This window comes from Neovison vison, chromosome 5 (assembly GCF_020171115.1).
Source record: "Neovison vison isolate M4711 chromosome 5, ASM_NN_V1, whole genome shotgun sequence".
NCBI lineage: Eukaryota > Metazoa > Chordata > Mammalia > Carnivora > Mustelidae > Neogale > Neogale vison.
The window spans coordinates 27,266,460-27,283,168 of NC_058095.1; the positions used below are offsets into that span (position 1 = coordinate 27,266,460).

Here is a 16,709-nt window from a genome sequence, read left to right on the forward strand (position 1 = left end):
ATCCAGACCCTGCTTCCAAGCAATTTTTTCTTAAGATTTTATTTATTTATTTGAGAGAGAGAGGACACATGAGGAGGGGAGGGGCAGAGGAAACGCAGGCTCCCCTGCTCAGCGGGGAGCCTGAGCGGGCAGGACTCCATCCTGGGACTCCAGGATCACGACCTGAGCCGAAGGCGGTCACTTAACCAATGAGCCACCCAGGAGCCCCCAGAGCAATTCTTGTTTGAAGTCAGGAGGTCTGGGCGGTTCCAGTTCACCACAGGACGTCACTATAACCAGCCCCGGGCTCACCCCCTGCCACGCATGGTGCGAATGGCAGCCCGCGCTTTGAGCTACCAACCAGTGTGAGAGGCCAGGCTGGGGCAGACAAGAGGGGACACCAGGACAGGTCCCTGCGGGCCTCGGGTGGAGACTGGTGCTCTTGAGACTCGGTCCTTGGAAGTGTCTCAGTCCCGGTGGGTTCTCTGCTCCAGAGACGCCCTGGTGACCAGCGTGGTGAACTGCATGACGAGCTTTGTTTCCGGATTTGTCATCTTCACGGTGCTCGGGTATATGGCCGAGATGCGGAACGAGGATGTGTCCGAGGTGGCCAAAGATGCAGGTGGGAATCTGTGTTCTCTTTATGTCCCTTGCTCTCACTGAATGGCTTGGCTGCTCTTTGGGTCCTTACCGATATCTAACTTTTGAGCTGTTTCTAAATGTTCCTTTAAACACTGTCCAAGGTTTTAGAGAAACTTCCCGCCTTCTGTGTGCTCAGCCATGGCGGGGAGGGGATGCGGCAGCTGGATGACTGGATGAGCGCTTTTAAAAGCATTGTGTTTGGGTCTGGCGATGAGTCCAAGTCTAATAAGCAAATGATTATTAATCCTTAGAATTTCCCCTTGGAGAAAAATAAAATATAGATGACGTAGTCACGCTACTGTATTGTGAGGTTTTTGTGGAAAAGGAGTGACAGATCTTGAAGAAGTGGCCATGGAAGTTTGTGGATGGAATCCCAGGGCTTTCTTGCCAACATACTTCTGTCTTTGACCGGATGCACAGCTGTGATTGTCCTTGTACCCCAAGCTCAGGCACTTTGATCCAGCTCGTGAGAAGTGGAGGACATGTCCCTCACACTATCAAAAGGGACTTTAAAAATAGCGGGAGGTCTTTATTCCGAGGCCTCTATGACTCTTCTGGAATGTTTCACCTTTCCTACTGTTTTCTAGCTAATACCATCAGAGACAGCTAAATGCTCTGGATATCCGTCCTGGCCCAGAAAAAAAAAGCTCTGAGTTGTGATGTGGTGGAAACTCTTATTCCCATGTGTAGCTTTGCTAGTGTTAGGGTCTTGGGTTTCTTTCCATCCATACCCCTCCCCCACAACTGACTGAGGGTTTACACCTTTTAAGATGGCTGTGGTTCCTTCCCTCTCGTGATGTCAGGATGGGCAGGGGGGATGGTGTGGAGTGTGAGCAAGTGTTCGGGGTGTGTTAAAGCCTATTTCACGTGTAAGTTCCCGTGACAGAAGTGTAATCGTCGGTGTGGCTGCGTTTCCCTGAGACGTCTTCGCAGGGCAGGTGTCGGTGACCACCTCCTCCTCTCTCCCGCTCTGCCTCAGGCCCCAGCCTCCTCTTCATCACGTATGCAGAAGCCATAGCCAACATGCCAGCATCCACTTTCTTTGCCATCATCTTCTTCCTGATGTTAATCACGCTGGGCCTGGACAGCACCGTGAGTGAATGGGGAGGGAAGCCTGGCTTTCTGGAGGAGACGAGGGGGTTGGGGAGGAAGGTGCGCGTACCCTTCCCATCCTGGCCACCCCAGCAGGTGTTGGCTGCTCCCTCCCGGTGCTCCCTCAGCCCCTGGTTCAGGCCTCCCTGCAGGTGCTCATGGCCCTCTAGGACCTGCGAGAGTCATTAAGGGGTTAATGAGGGTAAGAGGTCTGCACAGGCCAGGGCTCAGGTATGTGAACTGCTATTACTGGGTGCTGTCCCTGCACCAGAGGGACCCTAAAGGTCCCTCTTGGGTCTCGGTGCCCTGCTGCCCCACATTTGACTCAGCACCTGGCACTTAGTAGTGTGGGAAGACTCTCCGCTTTGAGTTGGTCTTTCTGGTGAAGCCGGAGTCTCCCCGGGAGGCCTCACATAAAGCAGTCCTGTCCGGGCGCTCTGTTTCTTTCCTTGATGTGCTTGGTGGGGGGGGGGGGCTTCTTTATGACCGTGAAAATGGGGTGATATGTTGCCAGCGAGGGCTGGGGTCTGTGGGGAGCCCATCATGACCAGCCACCCACCCTCCCGTTCGCTGTCCTCGAAAGGAACACACTGGCCTTGAGCCTCCCCTGTGACAGCTGGCGTGTCCCTCTCAGTTTGCAGGCTTGGAGGGGGTGATCACAGCTGTGCTCGACGAGTTTCCACACATCTGGGCCAAGCGCCGGGAGTGGTTTGTGCTTGGTGTTGTCATTACGTGCTTCTTTGGCTCCCTGGCCACCCTGACTTTCGTGAGTACTGCAACCCCCAGCTTTGAGTAAGTAGCCTCTGCGGGGCCAGCAGAGCCCCGCAAGAACCTATCCCTTTGCTTCCATCTTCCGTGGCGCCCTGGCTTTGGCGCCAAGTAAGAGGGTTGATGTTGCTCTGCAAATGTCACCAGGGATCAGGAGGAAAGTTGTTTCCGGCAGCGTTTGTGTGTAGAATCTGTTCTGTGCTTGGTAGTTGGAGGGCTTTCCATCTTGCAATCGACCCAGCTGGATTTCAGGCTTTGCAGTGTGTCTGGAGAAGAACTGAGATTTGCTTTTCCAGTCTTTAGGGCTGCTTTTGTGGGATTACTGCCCTGATGTCCTGATATCCAGAATATCTAGAGGCTGGCATCTCCTGTTTGTAATCTCACTTTGTCTCCCCCAGAGAATGTGCAGAAGTCAGACCCTCTCCCATGATTTTTTTTTTTTTAAGCAGAGGCAAATACAGTTAAAATGGAATAAGATCACACCCACAGGCATCCCTGGCTTATGTCTTCCTGACTCAAGGCAGATTTTGAAGACCTGCATTTTCAAGCTATGACCCCAGCAGGGTTGGGTGGGGTGCGGGGGGCACCCTGAGGAGGACTCAAGGGATTGGCAAGTTAAGACAGAAGGAGAAACCAGGACCAACGTGCTCAGCATGTCTGGTATTGCGAACTGGCCCAGGTCCTGTCTTTAGGGACTGGGATTCTTTAGGGCAGAGTATACAGTAGGTGCTGCATAAGTGGAAGGAAGTTGAAAACAGATCCAGGGACTCTTCTGAGTCTGTCTCTTAAAGCTCAGTGGGAGAAGAAGCAAGGAGACGGTGCTCCGTAGCACAGGATGGGGACGTCTGGTGCCGAGCCGTCTGGCCCACGCTGCGAGGGCTGGTCTCAGAGGCAGGCTCTGGGAAATTTATATTAGGTCCAAGGTGGGACTGATCAAAGTTAAGAAGCAGCTTTCGGCCTTCCCCATGAAGAGGAGGCAGTGCGTCGGAGGGCCCTTAACTCGTTTGCTGTCTCCTTTCCAGGGAGGGGCCTACGTGGTGAAGCTGCTGGAGGAGTATGCCACGGGCCCCGCGGTGCTCACCGTTGTCCTCATAGAGGCTGTGGCTGTGTACTGGTTTTATGGTAAGATGCTTCCCTCCACCAGACGTGAGCCTTTCTACACCAGCCTGTAGCCCCCAGAATAGAGAAGGGCTGATTTCATCCAAGAAAGCTGGGGCAGAGTACCAGACGTCACCTCCCTGGGGGCCTGGAAAACCACGCCTGCAGAGTGGCTTCTTCCGAAGCAGGTCACCATGTCCTCCACACTCCATGCCACAGATTCCCTTGGCTCGTGGGAGGACGCTGTCTCCTTCTGAGTTTAAATGTTCACCCAGCGGGCGTGGGCTGACCAGTTCCATAGAGCTCACCCGTGGAGGAGGCTGGAGATGCTGCGGGGTCTGAGAGCGGCACAGACAACGAAGAACCAGTGCACGGGGAATGCATTTGGAGAGGGTATAATATACCCGTATTTTACAGAGCTTCCCATAAAGCCCCGGGATAGAGTCTGGGAGATCTTCTCCCAGGGAAGAGGCAAGAATGTTCCCATGTGGATTATCTGCTTTGGCAAAATCCCCAGTTCAGCCCCTGGGATGCCGGGGTACAATCTGATAGGGGTCAAGCTCGCAGCAGCAGAGAGAGAAAGCTGACATGGGTCCATCGGCAGGGCTCCCAAGAATCCGTGGGTGGGGATGGGATGACCTGGGCAATTGACATGAAGAGAACCAGGTTCAGGGGCTCCTGGCTGGCTCATTCATAGGGCATGGGACTGGTTTTTTGTTGTTGTTGTTGTTCTTGTTTTTTAAGAGCTTATTTATTATTTAACAGAGAGAGAGAGAGAGAGAGAGAGCGCACAAGCAGGGGGAGCTGCAGGCAGAGGGAGAGGGAGAAGCAGACTCCCTGATAAGCAAAGGAGTCCCATGTAGGACTGGATCCCAGGACCTAGACCTGAACCGAAGTCAGATGCTTAACTGGCTGAGCCACTCAGGTTCTCTGAACGTATGACTCTTGATCTCAGGGTTTGAGTCCCACATTGAATGTAGAGATTACTCAAAATAAATAAATAAAATCTTTGAAGAAAGAAAGAGAGAGAGAGAGAAATAGAAATCGGGGTTTGATCTAAGATCAACTCCCACATTGAATATACAGATTACTCAAATCTTTGAAGAGAGAAAGAAAGAGAGAGAGAGAGAAACCAGGTTCAGAGATAACTCTCTTCATCTTTAAAATCAAGAAGTGATTATTTCATTCTGAAAATGTATTGATTTCCCTGGTTTCTATGGTAATAGAACAGCCTTAGCCTGTTTGTCATTACACATAACATGAAGAAGGGGAGGCCCCATATTCTGAGTTGCACATGAGCCCAGTGTTTTAAAAAGAATCCCTCCCTACCTCCTCAGTGATTCCAAGGACGGAGTTCAGGGTACGGGCATGCTTGTGGACCTGGCTGTTGCTGAGGCTGTCGGGGAATGGACTGCAGGGCACCCCGCCTTCCCGTTTCCAGTTTCTCACCAGGCGGAGTTCTCAGTTCTCACATGCACATATTTTTTATAGAAGAACCTTGATCTTGATCTGGCATGTGAGCAGGCAATCTGCAGTTAAAATTTCCTCTTGAATGTTTCCAATGTACGGTCCAAGTCCGTCTCTGTCAAGTGGGGTCCCGATTCCTAGATAAAATGTAACTTTCTTTTCTACAGTAACAGTAAAATCAGATGAGTGCTGAGATCTCAGAAGTCAAGTGCAGTGTGGGCACCAAGAGGGGGCTTTGGGTCCCTCCCCAAATGTCCACCTGTCCCGCCCACTCCATGTAGAAAGAACGTTGCTGGCTATCAAATGCAGTTTTGTGACAAGTCCCCTGTCCCACTTTCAGACCAGATTGGTGCCCCTGAGTCCCCGCCGCGACAAACTCCAGAGCTGCTCACTGTCTCTGAGGGGGTCCATGTCCTCCCTTAGCCGATCTCTCTTTCTCTTGCGGGTGACTTTAGGCATCACTCAGTTCTGCAGTGACGTGAAGGAAATGCTCGGCTTCAGCCCTGGGTGGTTTTGGAGGATCTGCTGGGTCGCCATCAGCCCTCTCTTTCTCCTGGTGAGTGGCCATTTCCCTCTCCCTGGCCTGGAAGAAAGGTTCACCCCAACTGTTATATAGAGTAAATTGTGCTGAAGTGTAACGTAGTTGCAGGAGAGTATGTAAATCTGAAGTGTACCTCTCATTGCAACTTTATAAATCAAGCATGCTTTCACAGCAGGAACCATGCTAAGAAATAAAAACATGACCAGCCCTTGAGAAGCCCCTCCGGTGTCCCTCCCAGTCAGTGTGTCCCCCAGGCTTCCCCCCTTTCTGGCTTCCAGCACCATGGAAGGGTAGTCGGGGCTTGGGTCCCTGCGGCATGTGTCCATCACAACCCTGCTCCGTGAGAATGATAAATAAAATTTATTGAACATGACGTGCCAGACCAGACTTCGTGCTAAACTTAGATCCATTGCTCTGTGAATGCTTACAATCGTTCCATGAAGGAGCGTAGTTCTCATATGCCATTTTACAGTTAAGGAAATTGAAACCTGAAGGCTCCCAGGTTACATGTGACGTGTAAGAGCTCTTCAAGACCTGGGAAGGATTTCCTCAGCTGCTCTTGAAGGCCCTGGGAGGAGGGGTCCTTGTAATTTCGTATTCATTTTCTTCAAGATGCCCCACACGAGAGTCCTCAAGCGTGGACCTGAGTCAAAAGTAGAATCCATCTAATGCCCAAGGACCTGGGTGAGAACATTCAGTTCCAAGCATTGCCTCTTTGCGTTCAGTGCTCACCCCCGGTGTCCCTCCGAAGGAGACACTTGCCCCAAGACGCCGAAGCTCCCTGCTCACATCCCAGCTGTGCTCCAAGGCAGCCCTGCGTAAAGTGGCTCCGTGCCCGTCAGCAGGGATCACTCTCCAGTTCTTTCATTTTAACTGTAATTTTATCTTGGAGGGAATTTTTTTAATCTCGTAGAGCCAGAAAGCTTGTTGGACTGGTCCTTCCATCAGGTTCTAGCTTGTTAGGAATGTCTGGGCCAAACACTTTGTCTTAGGGACATCTCTGGCTTTGACATAGAGGTCATTGTTCCTTCCCCGTCTTGTTTAAAACAACAAGGGAAAATCCCTTCGTGTGTTCTGTTCTGACTTTCTCTGGGTGGCCCTTTGTTTGGTACTTTTTGTGCCCGTCATCTGGACATGAACGTATAAGGTGAGCCGGAAGTTCCCTCTTGCCTCTGTGATGCTGCGTGAGTCTGTCTGTACCCCAGAAGCCCTTCTTGACTTCCATTCCCCTGACCCCCGCAGGTTTCCAAAACCAAAGCCAACCACTGCCCTGGGCAGCAGATAGTTGTCAGTGCCCAGCGGCTCTGGGGAGTGCTCTGGCGGCTCTAGTGTTCCCCTAGACTTGGCCTGGTAGTTCTTATTACCTGATCAGCTCACTGGTAAACTAAAAATACGTGTGTATTTTTCTTTAAAATTTTAAAATCTGAGTTAGGGAACCGTGTAATGTTTAGTAAAGTGAGTGATTCATCACTTGCCCGTAACACCGGGTGCTCCTCCCCACAAACTCCCTCCTTAATCCCCATCACTCAGCCAGCCCACCTCCCACCCCCTTCCCTCCATCCACCCTCTCTGTTCTCTATCCTTAGGAGTCTTTTATGGTTTGCTTTCCCTTGCTCTCTTTTTCCCCTTCCCCTATGTTCATCTGTTTTTAAAAAAAACATGTCTTTTTTTAAATCCAGGAGATTTGGTTGTTTTCCGTGAGAGGGCTGGCACCAACTGCCTAGCCAGCCATCACTAGACGCAGTTCTCACAGAGATGGATCAGTAATTCATGTGATTACCTGTGCTTCTTGATAATCTACTTAAATCCTTTCATTTGGTTTTCAAAGAAAAGAGGAGAGTTCCTTTGAGTTCCTGGAGGGAAGAAGCTCTGTCTCTCTACTTCAGTATCCCCTACCAGTAAGGAAAGGATGTCCAGGGCTGAGATTTGGGAGAGGCAAGTAAGGCATACTGCCACAGGTGTCAAATGGGGGGGGGGAAGGGTTGTGCCAAAACTACTCAAAACTACTACCTTTTTCTAGAACACTTTGTAAAAACCAAAATTAATGCAGGAAAGTCCCCAGTCAGCAGATTTCAACATTTTAAATAAACACAAGGCCTGACCTGGACTTGTGTGTCTCACCTAGCTCACCTTACCCTAATCTGGCCCTGTCAGATCTTGTCTTTTTAAAAATATTGCACTAAAGTATTCCCCCTTGATGACTAAAATCGACTTAACTGTTGTGCCCAAGGCGAGTGCCTCGCAGGCTCCCCCCCTCGTCCTGGCCCCAGGCTTTATAGTACTTTCATCTTTGTGAGCCTCTGGCTATCTTGCAGCCTGGGCAAACGTGCACGGTGTGCAATCAGTGAGCTTCCATGCCCAGCAGAACTCATGCACAGACTTGGCTGAGGCCCGTGCCCCCTGACCCCTGCCGTGTTTGCTTTTACTCACTTCCTCTAAAGACAAGTACTCCCGGGCCCAGCGAAGGGGAGGCAAATCCGTCTTCCACTTTTGGGTCTCCGTACCAGATCCCCGACTCTGCGTTTTTTAAGGCTACCTTCGGTGAACAAGCAGTAGCTTACTAAAACTATTCTTTTTCACTGAAGCCAAGGTTCAGAAAAAAGAAAATATATATGAGCAGGGAGAGGCAGGGCGGTCCCTGCATGGGGTGTGTCCGGAGTGGCACACACTGGCTACCTCAGGAGCCTGAGGCTTCTCGGAACTGGGCTGGGTTTCACAGACGTGATGTGAAGATGAAGGGAGGCTCCTCACGGTGCAGCCTTGCCATGTTCCAGAACTAGCTCCCCGAGTAGCTGGGCCCAGGGCTGAGGACAGCGAGTCCCGAGAAGGGTCTGCGCTGGGAAAGCTTTCTCCCAGACTTAGGATAACGCTCTTGGGAAGATGGATGTGGTTTAACAACTTCCCATTTTATTACCTGCAGACAAAGAAGGAAAGATCTAAATAGTTGTCGAACCACACAAATAGTTGACATCACTGCTTTCTTTAGGACTACGGAGTAATAAAATTAAATCAAGAGCAGTGACGATTTCGGCCCTGTGGTTACTAGGCAGAAACTGGTGTTTACGCTCTCCCCCTGGAAACCAAACTGAAGTAAGAAAACCTGAGTGTTGGGAACACACCGTGGTGTTTTTTTGGGGGGAGATGTTTTCATTCGAATTTTCTTTCTCCTTCCACAATTCTGGTCATGATGAGGGCCAGGGCGGGTGGTCACTCGTGGCTGAGACACGTCGTGGCAGGGCCATGCCTGTAGAAACCCCAGGCTAAGGCTCTCAATGCAGAAAGCAGAGACCTCAAGAAAAGAGGGGACACAACACATATACCCAGGAGCCCAAGGCTTCTCCAGGTCTTGAGAACCTTAGTATCTCTCCCGGACACAGGTAACTTCCATCTGACAGCTGGGAAATGCAGGAGGAAGTGAAAACAGAACCTAGAGAACTGTGGGGCCCTAGGAAGGGCAGATGCTGTGGAGAGGCCACCCAGATCATTCTTCCGTTGTCTGGCAAGACAGGGCCCAAATCACTTTTCATAGTTGCCGGTGTTTTCCCCTTTGCCCCAAAGGGATTGCTTTAACTGCTCAGAAAAAACGTTCTGAGGCCTTGACATCCTTGCTCGAAGGGTCGAGATGGGGGGTCGGAGAGGAGAATCAATACAAGCACCTGGCTGTTTCCTGGTTGCAGCTCGGGCTCAGCAATGAGTAGATTCTATGCGTCAGAGTTCAATCAAGGATCTCTCACATTTGAGGGATTTCCCGAAAGGATCCCAGCTTTAGCATCTGGGGTCCGGGGTATCAGAACCGCCCCTATCTGCAAGGATGTCATTACGATTTGTAACGTTTCTTGGCATTCTGGTTCCAGTTCATCATCTGCAGTTTTTTGATGAGCCCGCCCCAGCTCCGACTTTTCCAGTATAACTACCCTCAGTGGAGTATCATCCTGGGTTACTGCATAGGGACCTCGTCTTTCATCTGCATCCCCACATACATAGCGTACCGGCTGATCGTCACTCCAGGGACATTTAAAGAGGTAGGTGCTCGTGCGTGTGTTCTGACTAGTAATTGTTTGGGGAGAAAAGGGTTCTCTGGTTGTGCTCGGTTCAGAGGAGATGAGTCCCCCATGTGAAACTCACCTGTTGGCTCTCGATCTTCTATATTTATATGTCTACACCAGTGGGCGACCTGTAACGGCTGCCACTCCCGGGAGCCTTCGATGCAGTGATGAGGGAGAGAGCTGGTATTTGCATGCACCACAGCCCACAGCTTGAGCTGTGTATAGCGTTCTAAACGTCTCAGATGACCACTTTGCCTTCTGCTTGCCATTGGGCATGGACATCAGATCTGTCATGTCTGAAGCAATACATACTTTTTATGTTTTCTGTTTGATCACAACCTCATTCCTCCCCAAGGGCCTTGGACCCTGGTGTTGCTTGAAATACACACTCGGGCCCAGAACTGTTGAGTTTATTCCTTTAAATCATCCTGTATTGCAGTCCTTTGGTTCCACTGATTACAGTCCAGAGGTCATAGTCAGGGGTGATCTGTTTCTTAGATTGTCACCTTGCAAAAGGCCATGGCCTGGCAAATTTTGAGAGCAATGGTAGTCTGGCAACTAGAATGTTACCAAAACAGAGAAAACAAAAGTGGGCCTTGCATTTTGGGAGATCAGCAGCCAGAAGGGCAGCAGTATGGGTGGCTGGGGACTAGGACACAAAAGCCAAAGTTCTACTTTTGTTGTTCATGATACCGTTCCACCATACATCTTAGTGCTCTCTGCTCTTTCTGTACAACATAGCTCCCCTCAAGGCTAGTTAGAATGATCTGTGTCCACTTCCCAGTTAGCAAGACTTAATTCTGCTTAATCAGTCACAGCTTATATACTCATCTATAGGGAGGGATGGTTTGTGAAATTATGTTTTCAATGAACTGACATGTCCAGGTAGCTGATGAGGGCTGCAGCAACTTCTTCTTAAGGGGATTTCTGGCATGAGACTGCAGTTCTTGAATGTGAACTTGATTAGGAACACAAAATAGACAGTTTCGTTAATATCATTAACTATGCAGATGGAACTATTTGAGTTCCATAGGCCCTTCTCTGTAAGGAAGAACAAACTCCCAGAATCAGGGAATAAAAGATTGAAGGACTGAAACTAATGTAATATTGTGTAGGAACTATACTCAAAAAAAGAAAAAAAAAGGGGGGGGCGCCTGGGTGGCTCAGTGGGTTAAGCCGCTGCCTTCGGCTCAGGTCATGATCTCAGGGTCCTGGGATCGAGTCCCGCATCGGGCTCTTTGCTCGGCGGGGAGCCTGCTTCCTCCTCTCTCTCTCTGCCTGCCTCTCTGCCTACTTGTGATCTTTCTCTGTCAAATAAATAAATAAAATCTTTAAAAAAAAAAAAAGAAAAGAAAGAGAAAGAGAAAGAAAGAGAGAAAGACAGACAGAGACTTTCATTTTCAATGCAAAATATAAAGGATGAGTAGCACAGCTTCACCTACAATCCATAAATCAAAAACGCTTTCAGATCCAATTTTGCCCACTTCTTGTACATACTCTCAGCCATCAAAAATTTTACTAAGCAGCTTCCTAAAGATTTTTCTAAGCCTCGGAGTTGCTGCTGTTTTCCCTTCTTCATGTCACCCTGATGCTAAGTTTTACATGGTGGGCTGTATATTTCATACACAAGCCCAAGTGTATTTCAGATCGTCTCAAAGCTTCTGTGTATCTCAGCTGTTTCCAAACTAAAAATTCCTAAAGTCTTCCCAGTTATGAGTCCTATGTCAACATGAGTTTGCTTTAGGAGTGATGATTTAAATCATCACGTCTTTTTAAAATTTGGTGATAATTTGTGCCTTTGTATGAACTAACCAATACTTCTTCATAGGCAGATTGATGAGATCAGGGACATCCTAGCCATCGCAGTGGCTGCGTCCACTTCATGCGTCTGGTGTGTGTGCAGGGCGCAAGGAGCCTGGCCGGGGGAAGGGGTTAGGGACAGGGGGTGGACAGAGTCCAGCATTCTCTCTGCTCCCTGAGCAGTGTGTGGCCACAGGAAGCCTCCTTGGTCCAGAGAAAAAGATTTGCTTTCCCAGGTCCTTGAAAGCATGTTATATCCCAGTGGAGGTTCTACTGAAAGTTCATCATTTTCTCCCATTAATATTACAATGATTTTTGTAATTAGTTGACAGATGCTTATAGTTCCTGAATATGTCATTTTTAAAGTTGTATTTAAGTGATCTCTACACCCATCTTGGGGCTCAAACTCCTGACCCTGAGATCAAGAGTCACAGCTTCCAACTGAGCCTGCCAGGAGCTCCCTGAATGTATCATTTTTATCTATAGTTGGGAACAAATAAATGGGGAATGCCTTTCTTAAGGAAAGTCAGTGAGACTATTCCCACTTACTAGTAAATGCCATTAAAATGCTATTTAAATGTTTTCATATTAATGTTGAAATATTTTTGCAATACTGTTTTTTTTTTTCCTTAAAGATTTTATTTATTTATTTGACAGACAGAAATCACAAGTAGGCGGAGAGGCAGGCAGAGAGAGAGCAGGAAGCAGGCTCCCTGCTGAGCAAAGAGCCTGATGCGGGGCTCGATCCCAGAACCCTGGGATCATGACCTGAGCCAAAGGCAGAGGCTTTAACCTACTGAGCCACCCAGGTGCCCCGCAATACTGTTAAGTTTTAATGAATGTTTTTAACATTGTATTTTCTTCCCAACAGCGTATTATTAAAGGTATCACTCCAGAAACAGCGACAGAAATTCCCTATGGGGACATCCACTTGAATGCCATATAACATGCTTCAGTGAGAGGAAAATGGCTTCCCAACAACCTCTTCCTCTGGTTCTGACAAGTCATGCCTCGCCTTCTCCCGTCCAGTGAACGAGTTTCCAGCTACACCTGACAATGAAAGGGGTTTCTTCATGGAGAGACTGTCCCAAAAGACTATGGTGCCCAGACTCTTATGGCCTCCAAGTACTTGTTTCTGGGAAATCTCCTGGACATATCACCATGTTAGCTCTATGACCAGCTAAACTGGACTATTTTGGATGTGTGAGGGTGTGTATGGAGGTGATGAGAGCCACCATCTCATCAGTTAGGATTAGGCTTAGAATCAAGTTTGTACAAGTCTCCTGCATCGTTTCTTGTTATGATCATTGGTATCTGACATCCACTTGCTTCTAAAGATTTCACTGTTGATGAGTGCATAAACCACGTAGGAGAAAACAGGGATACTGTTTTGTTAGCCATATATTTTCCGAGTAGCATAGAATTCTATAGCTGGAATCTTCTAGAACCCTGTAACCCGTGTGCCTTTGTGGAGTCAGGAGAGGAAGATGTAGAAACTAAATGGAAAAATAATGTATTCATGTGAGCATGTGTGTCTGTGTATACTGTTGTCTCGGTGTATCCTTCTCTCTATTCGAATACTTTGGGCCCATTACAAACTATATGAATTTCCTCTAATTTTTCTTACATTAACAATTCCACCTACTCAAATGTGTGTGTATGTTATTATAAGGGTATCATTGCCACCTCTGCCTTTTCCAGTGACACACTTCAGTGCACACCTTCCTTTATGGGTCCGTGTTCAGCGTTTGCTGCAATTCATTGCCATCTTCCCACCCCTGCCAGCTAAACATGCAGGATAATGTTCCACAGGCAAATCTGGCCCATTTCATTAGTGACTGTGGCTTGGCCGTAAACCGCTTTGAAGGTGGATACTGACAAATGCTTCTTCGGTGTTCAGGTGACCATCTCGTTTAAGCTGTTTCAGATGACCTGGTTTGACTGCTCAGGTTACTTTGATTTGTGAAGAGAGGATTAAATCCAATTCTTGCTTACAGGGTATAAAGGTCTGGTACCCTGACCTTAACCGAGGTTGCCCTCAATCCAGAAGTAATTGGAGACTCTGGATTAGCCTTAAATGGAATTCCCCCAACCCTTCCTGGTTGACTACCAGGATTGTGAGCCCTCCAGATAATACTCAAGATTGAGGCTAAACTAAGTAAGGCTAATTGGAAAAGGGTCAGTTCAATGAATAACCTTGCATTCCACATAAAACCTTGAATACGGATCAAGTAAATTTGACCCCGGGTGGCTTATGGCTTTCAGATGCGTCGGTAAAGAAGTAAATTTACCTTGTAATGTAAGATTTCCTCACCAAAACCTTAAAGGGAATAAACCTAGTCAATGATCAAAGGACTCAATCATCTCGCTGCACATCATTTCAGTCCTCTATATATATAGCATTTAATTCTAACAGCCTTATAGAAAGAAGACAAATCTAGCAGAGACTTGGTTTTATCCAATTATAGATCTTCCTCTCTTGGCTTCTTCCCCCCTAATCTCTGCCCCAGCCATCTTCTTGTATTCTCCCTACATCCTTCTATTTCTGATTCTTTGCTTCTCCCAGCAGGCTATTTTCCTTATAGAAGTGAGCTGCTGAGAAGTTTCCCAAAATATTAGAGGAAAAGAGTAGACGGATTAAAAAGTCCCTCACTGACCTACCTTCATTATCTTCCCTCTTTCATTCCTTCATGCTCCTTATTTCCATTCTCTTCCCTTTCTAGCCTGCTGAAGGGAGGGGGGTTGTTTAAGGGGCAGCGTAAGTCTGTGGTAACTAGCTTTGCAAATTTAAAGAACTACTTTATGAAGATCTTCAGATACGGATTCTTTCTGTCCCCCCCACACTTATGCATGTTCCAAAGACATCATTTATAAAAAAGCACTTTTTCAAACAGAATTAGAGTTCTGCCAAGCCAGGTGTTGAAGGGATTATATAGGTGTTTTGAAAAGTTTTTCAGACTTCACTGGACTTAAATAATGAAATCTCTGTTCTGCACAGTTTTCATTTACTTGATCCCTATTTATCAGTACTACTACGGATTTTTTTTTTTAAAGGAAAACTTTAAAAGGAAGTAGGTAGATGGACTTTAAAACAATCTTTTAAAGACCTTTTACATCTAATGTAGTATTTACATAAAAGTAAAAAATAAAATGGAATTGAATTGTAAAGTTATTTCACTACTGAAGTTAATTTTTTTTCTGTGATTTTGTTAGTAAGCAACACCCAGGAAAGAGGCAATAGAGAAGATAAAGGCATAGAAGGAAGCCAAGGGAATTCAACTGATTAAGGTTGTTTCCTGTATTGATAAGCAATGAAGCCAAAGAATTCATCTCCCTTCCAGAAAACTTACAATCTATTTAAAATTTATTCCATTTGTTGTTTAGAATGCATATTATTGGTAGCCTAAATTCATTGCCCTGGCTGCCCCCATCTGACAAGCACAAAGTCAACACAATAGCTCCAAAATCAACTAGTGAAAATCATATCAAATAATAAAATCTAACAATAAGGCAAAAAAAAAAAAGTTTTTTGGTGAGATGTCACCCCCTCACCATCCTCTTTTTACTAAACTTGTTAATTTCATTAATCTCAAAATTTAAGCTTAAATATAAATTTCCATTTAACCTATCCATGCCATCCCCAAGCCTGAAAAGGGAGATTACTCTTCTAGAAGTAAGGATACGTCTCTCTGACAAGTGAAGGAGTGACCTGATATGTTATACCTGTTGTATAATTGATTTGGGTTTCACCGTCAAAGCGAGGCTTAAAACTATGGAATGCAATGGCTTAACTATGGTGTTCTTACCCCATATCTTAGTGCTTAGCCACAGAATTGGACAATCCAAGGCTGGTTCCCTTCTTAGCATATGTCTACTCGTAAATCAACAACTGGTGCATGAAATACCAGAATTGTTCAGAATGACGGTGATCATTCATACGGCAGCAATCAGAGGACATTTTTCACCATCCCTTTCTCCATTCCTTCTTTTCTTGGCTTGGGGGCTAGTGGGGAAAAGCAGTAGGTTCCCCAGAGAGACTATGTTACAACCTGTCATCCCATAAGTAATTAAGTAATGTAATAAAAGCAAAATAGTCCTATGCTCAGTGGGAAGAGTTATATACTTTAAAGTCAACATGGAAGGGGTTGGAGCAAGTTGGTGGAGGACTATGAGACATAAATATCATTGGGTCCCAGGAGTTCGGCTAGCTACCAAACCATTCTGAATACCTACAAACTCAACAGGAGATTGAAGAGAAGAGCAGAAATTCTAGGAACAGAAAAGCGACCACTTTCTGGAAAGTAGGATGTGCAGAGAAGTGAGTCAGAGGTGATCTATGGGATGATAGACTGTGGAGGGGAGGGGCCAGCTCCCAGCTACCATAGAGCAGCAGAGCACAAAATTGGAACTTTTAAAAGTCTGCTATACTGAGGGACATCACTCCAGAGGCTAAGGAGGGATGGAGCCTTCATGGGGACAGTGTGGTCTCAGTCCCTCAGGGTCTCAGAAAGACTGGGGGTGTCTGAGTGCAGTGGAGCTCTCAGGTATTGGAGGGGGGAACCGGATGCAGAGATGGACCTGAATAGTGGGCTCTCAGCTCAGGGTTACCTTAAACTGTGATCTGGGAGACATTTGGGCCACTACTTTTTGAGCAGGGACTCCACAAATGGCAGATCCAGGAAGACTCACCTTCCTCCTCCGGGAGCGGTAGAGGGCAGCAGGTATTTGCTGGGTTTGAAGACTCCAAACGGGGCCATGCACCAGAGATAGAAATGCTCAGTCACAAGCTGGGTTAGCATGGAGTACGGCCGGAGACCAGAGATTGACTGCTTTTCTCTGAGGGTGCACTGACGAGTGGGGCCCCAAGCTCTCAGCTCCTCCAGGCTGGAGATTGGGAGGCCGCCATTTTCATTCCCATCCTCCAAAGTGGTATGGAAAGTGTTCAGGGAACAAAAGCTCCAGAGAGCGAACCCTAGCAGATTACTTAGCTTGGCCTCTGGCAAGAAAGGTGCAATTCTGCCTTGGGCCAAGACATTTGAGAATCTCAGCAACAGGTCCCTCTGTCAGAAGATCAACAAGAACACCCAGCCAAGACCAAGTTCACCGATCAATAAGAACTGCAGAACTCCAGAGCTAGGAGAAAGCAACACAGAATTCATGGCTCTTTTCCCATTCCTTAGTCTTTCAAAGTTAAATTTTTTTAATTTTATTTTTTTCTTATTCTATTTAAAATTTTTTTCCTCTTTCCTATTTTAATTTTTTTAAACTTTTTATCT

At 47.2% G+C, this 16,709-nt stretch overlaps 1 protein-coding gene across 2 annotated transcripts in view; it reads left to right on the plus strand.

The window, feature by feature from the left end:
* SLC6A4 (solute carrier family 6 member 4) overlaps window positions 1–14,605 on the plus strand; it is a 33,762-nt gene extending 19,157 nt beyond the window's left edge. For both annotated transcript variants that reach the window (XM_044248228.1, XM_044248227.1), the window contains 7 exons: window positions 474–601; window positions 1,601–1,713; window positions 2,348–2,479; window positions 3,504–3,603; window positions 5,502–5,602; window positions 9,442–9,609; window positions 12,305–14,605. In XM_044248228.1, coding sequence (XP_044104163.1) covers window positions 474–601; window positions 1,601–1,713; window positions 2,348–2,479; window positions 3,504–3,603; window positions 5,502–5,602; window positions 9,442–9,609; window positions 12,305–12,379 — 817 coding nt within the window. In that variant the 3' untranslated portion in view covers window positions 12,380–14,605. The remainder of the gene's footprint in view (window positions 1–473; window positions 602–1,600; window positions 1,714–2,347; window positions 2,480–3,503; window positions 3,604–5,501; window positions 5,603–9,441; window positions 9,610–12,304) is intronic.
* Window positions 14,606–16,709: the final 2,104 nt, after the last annotated feature.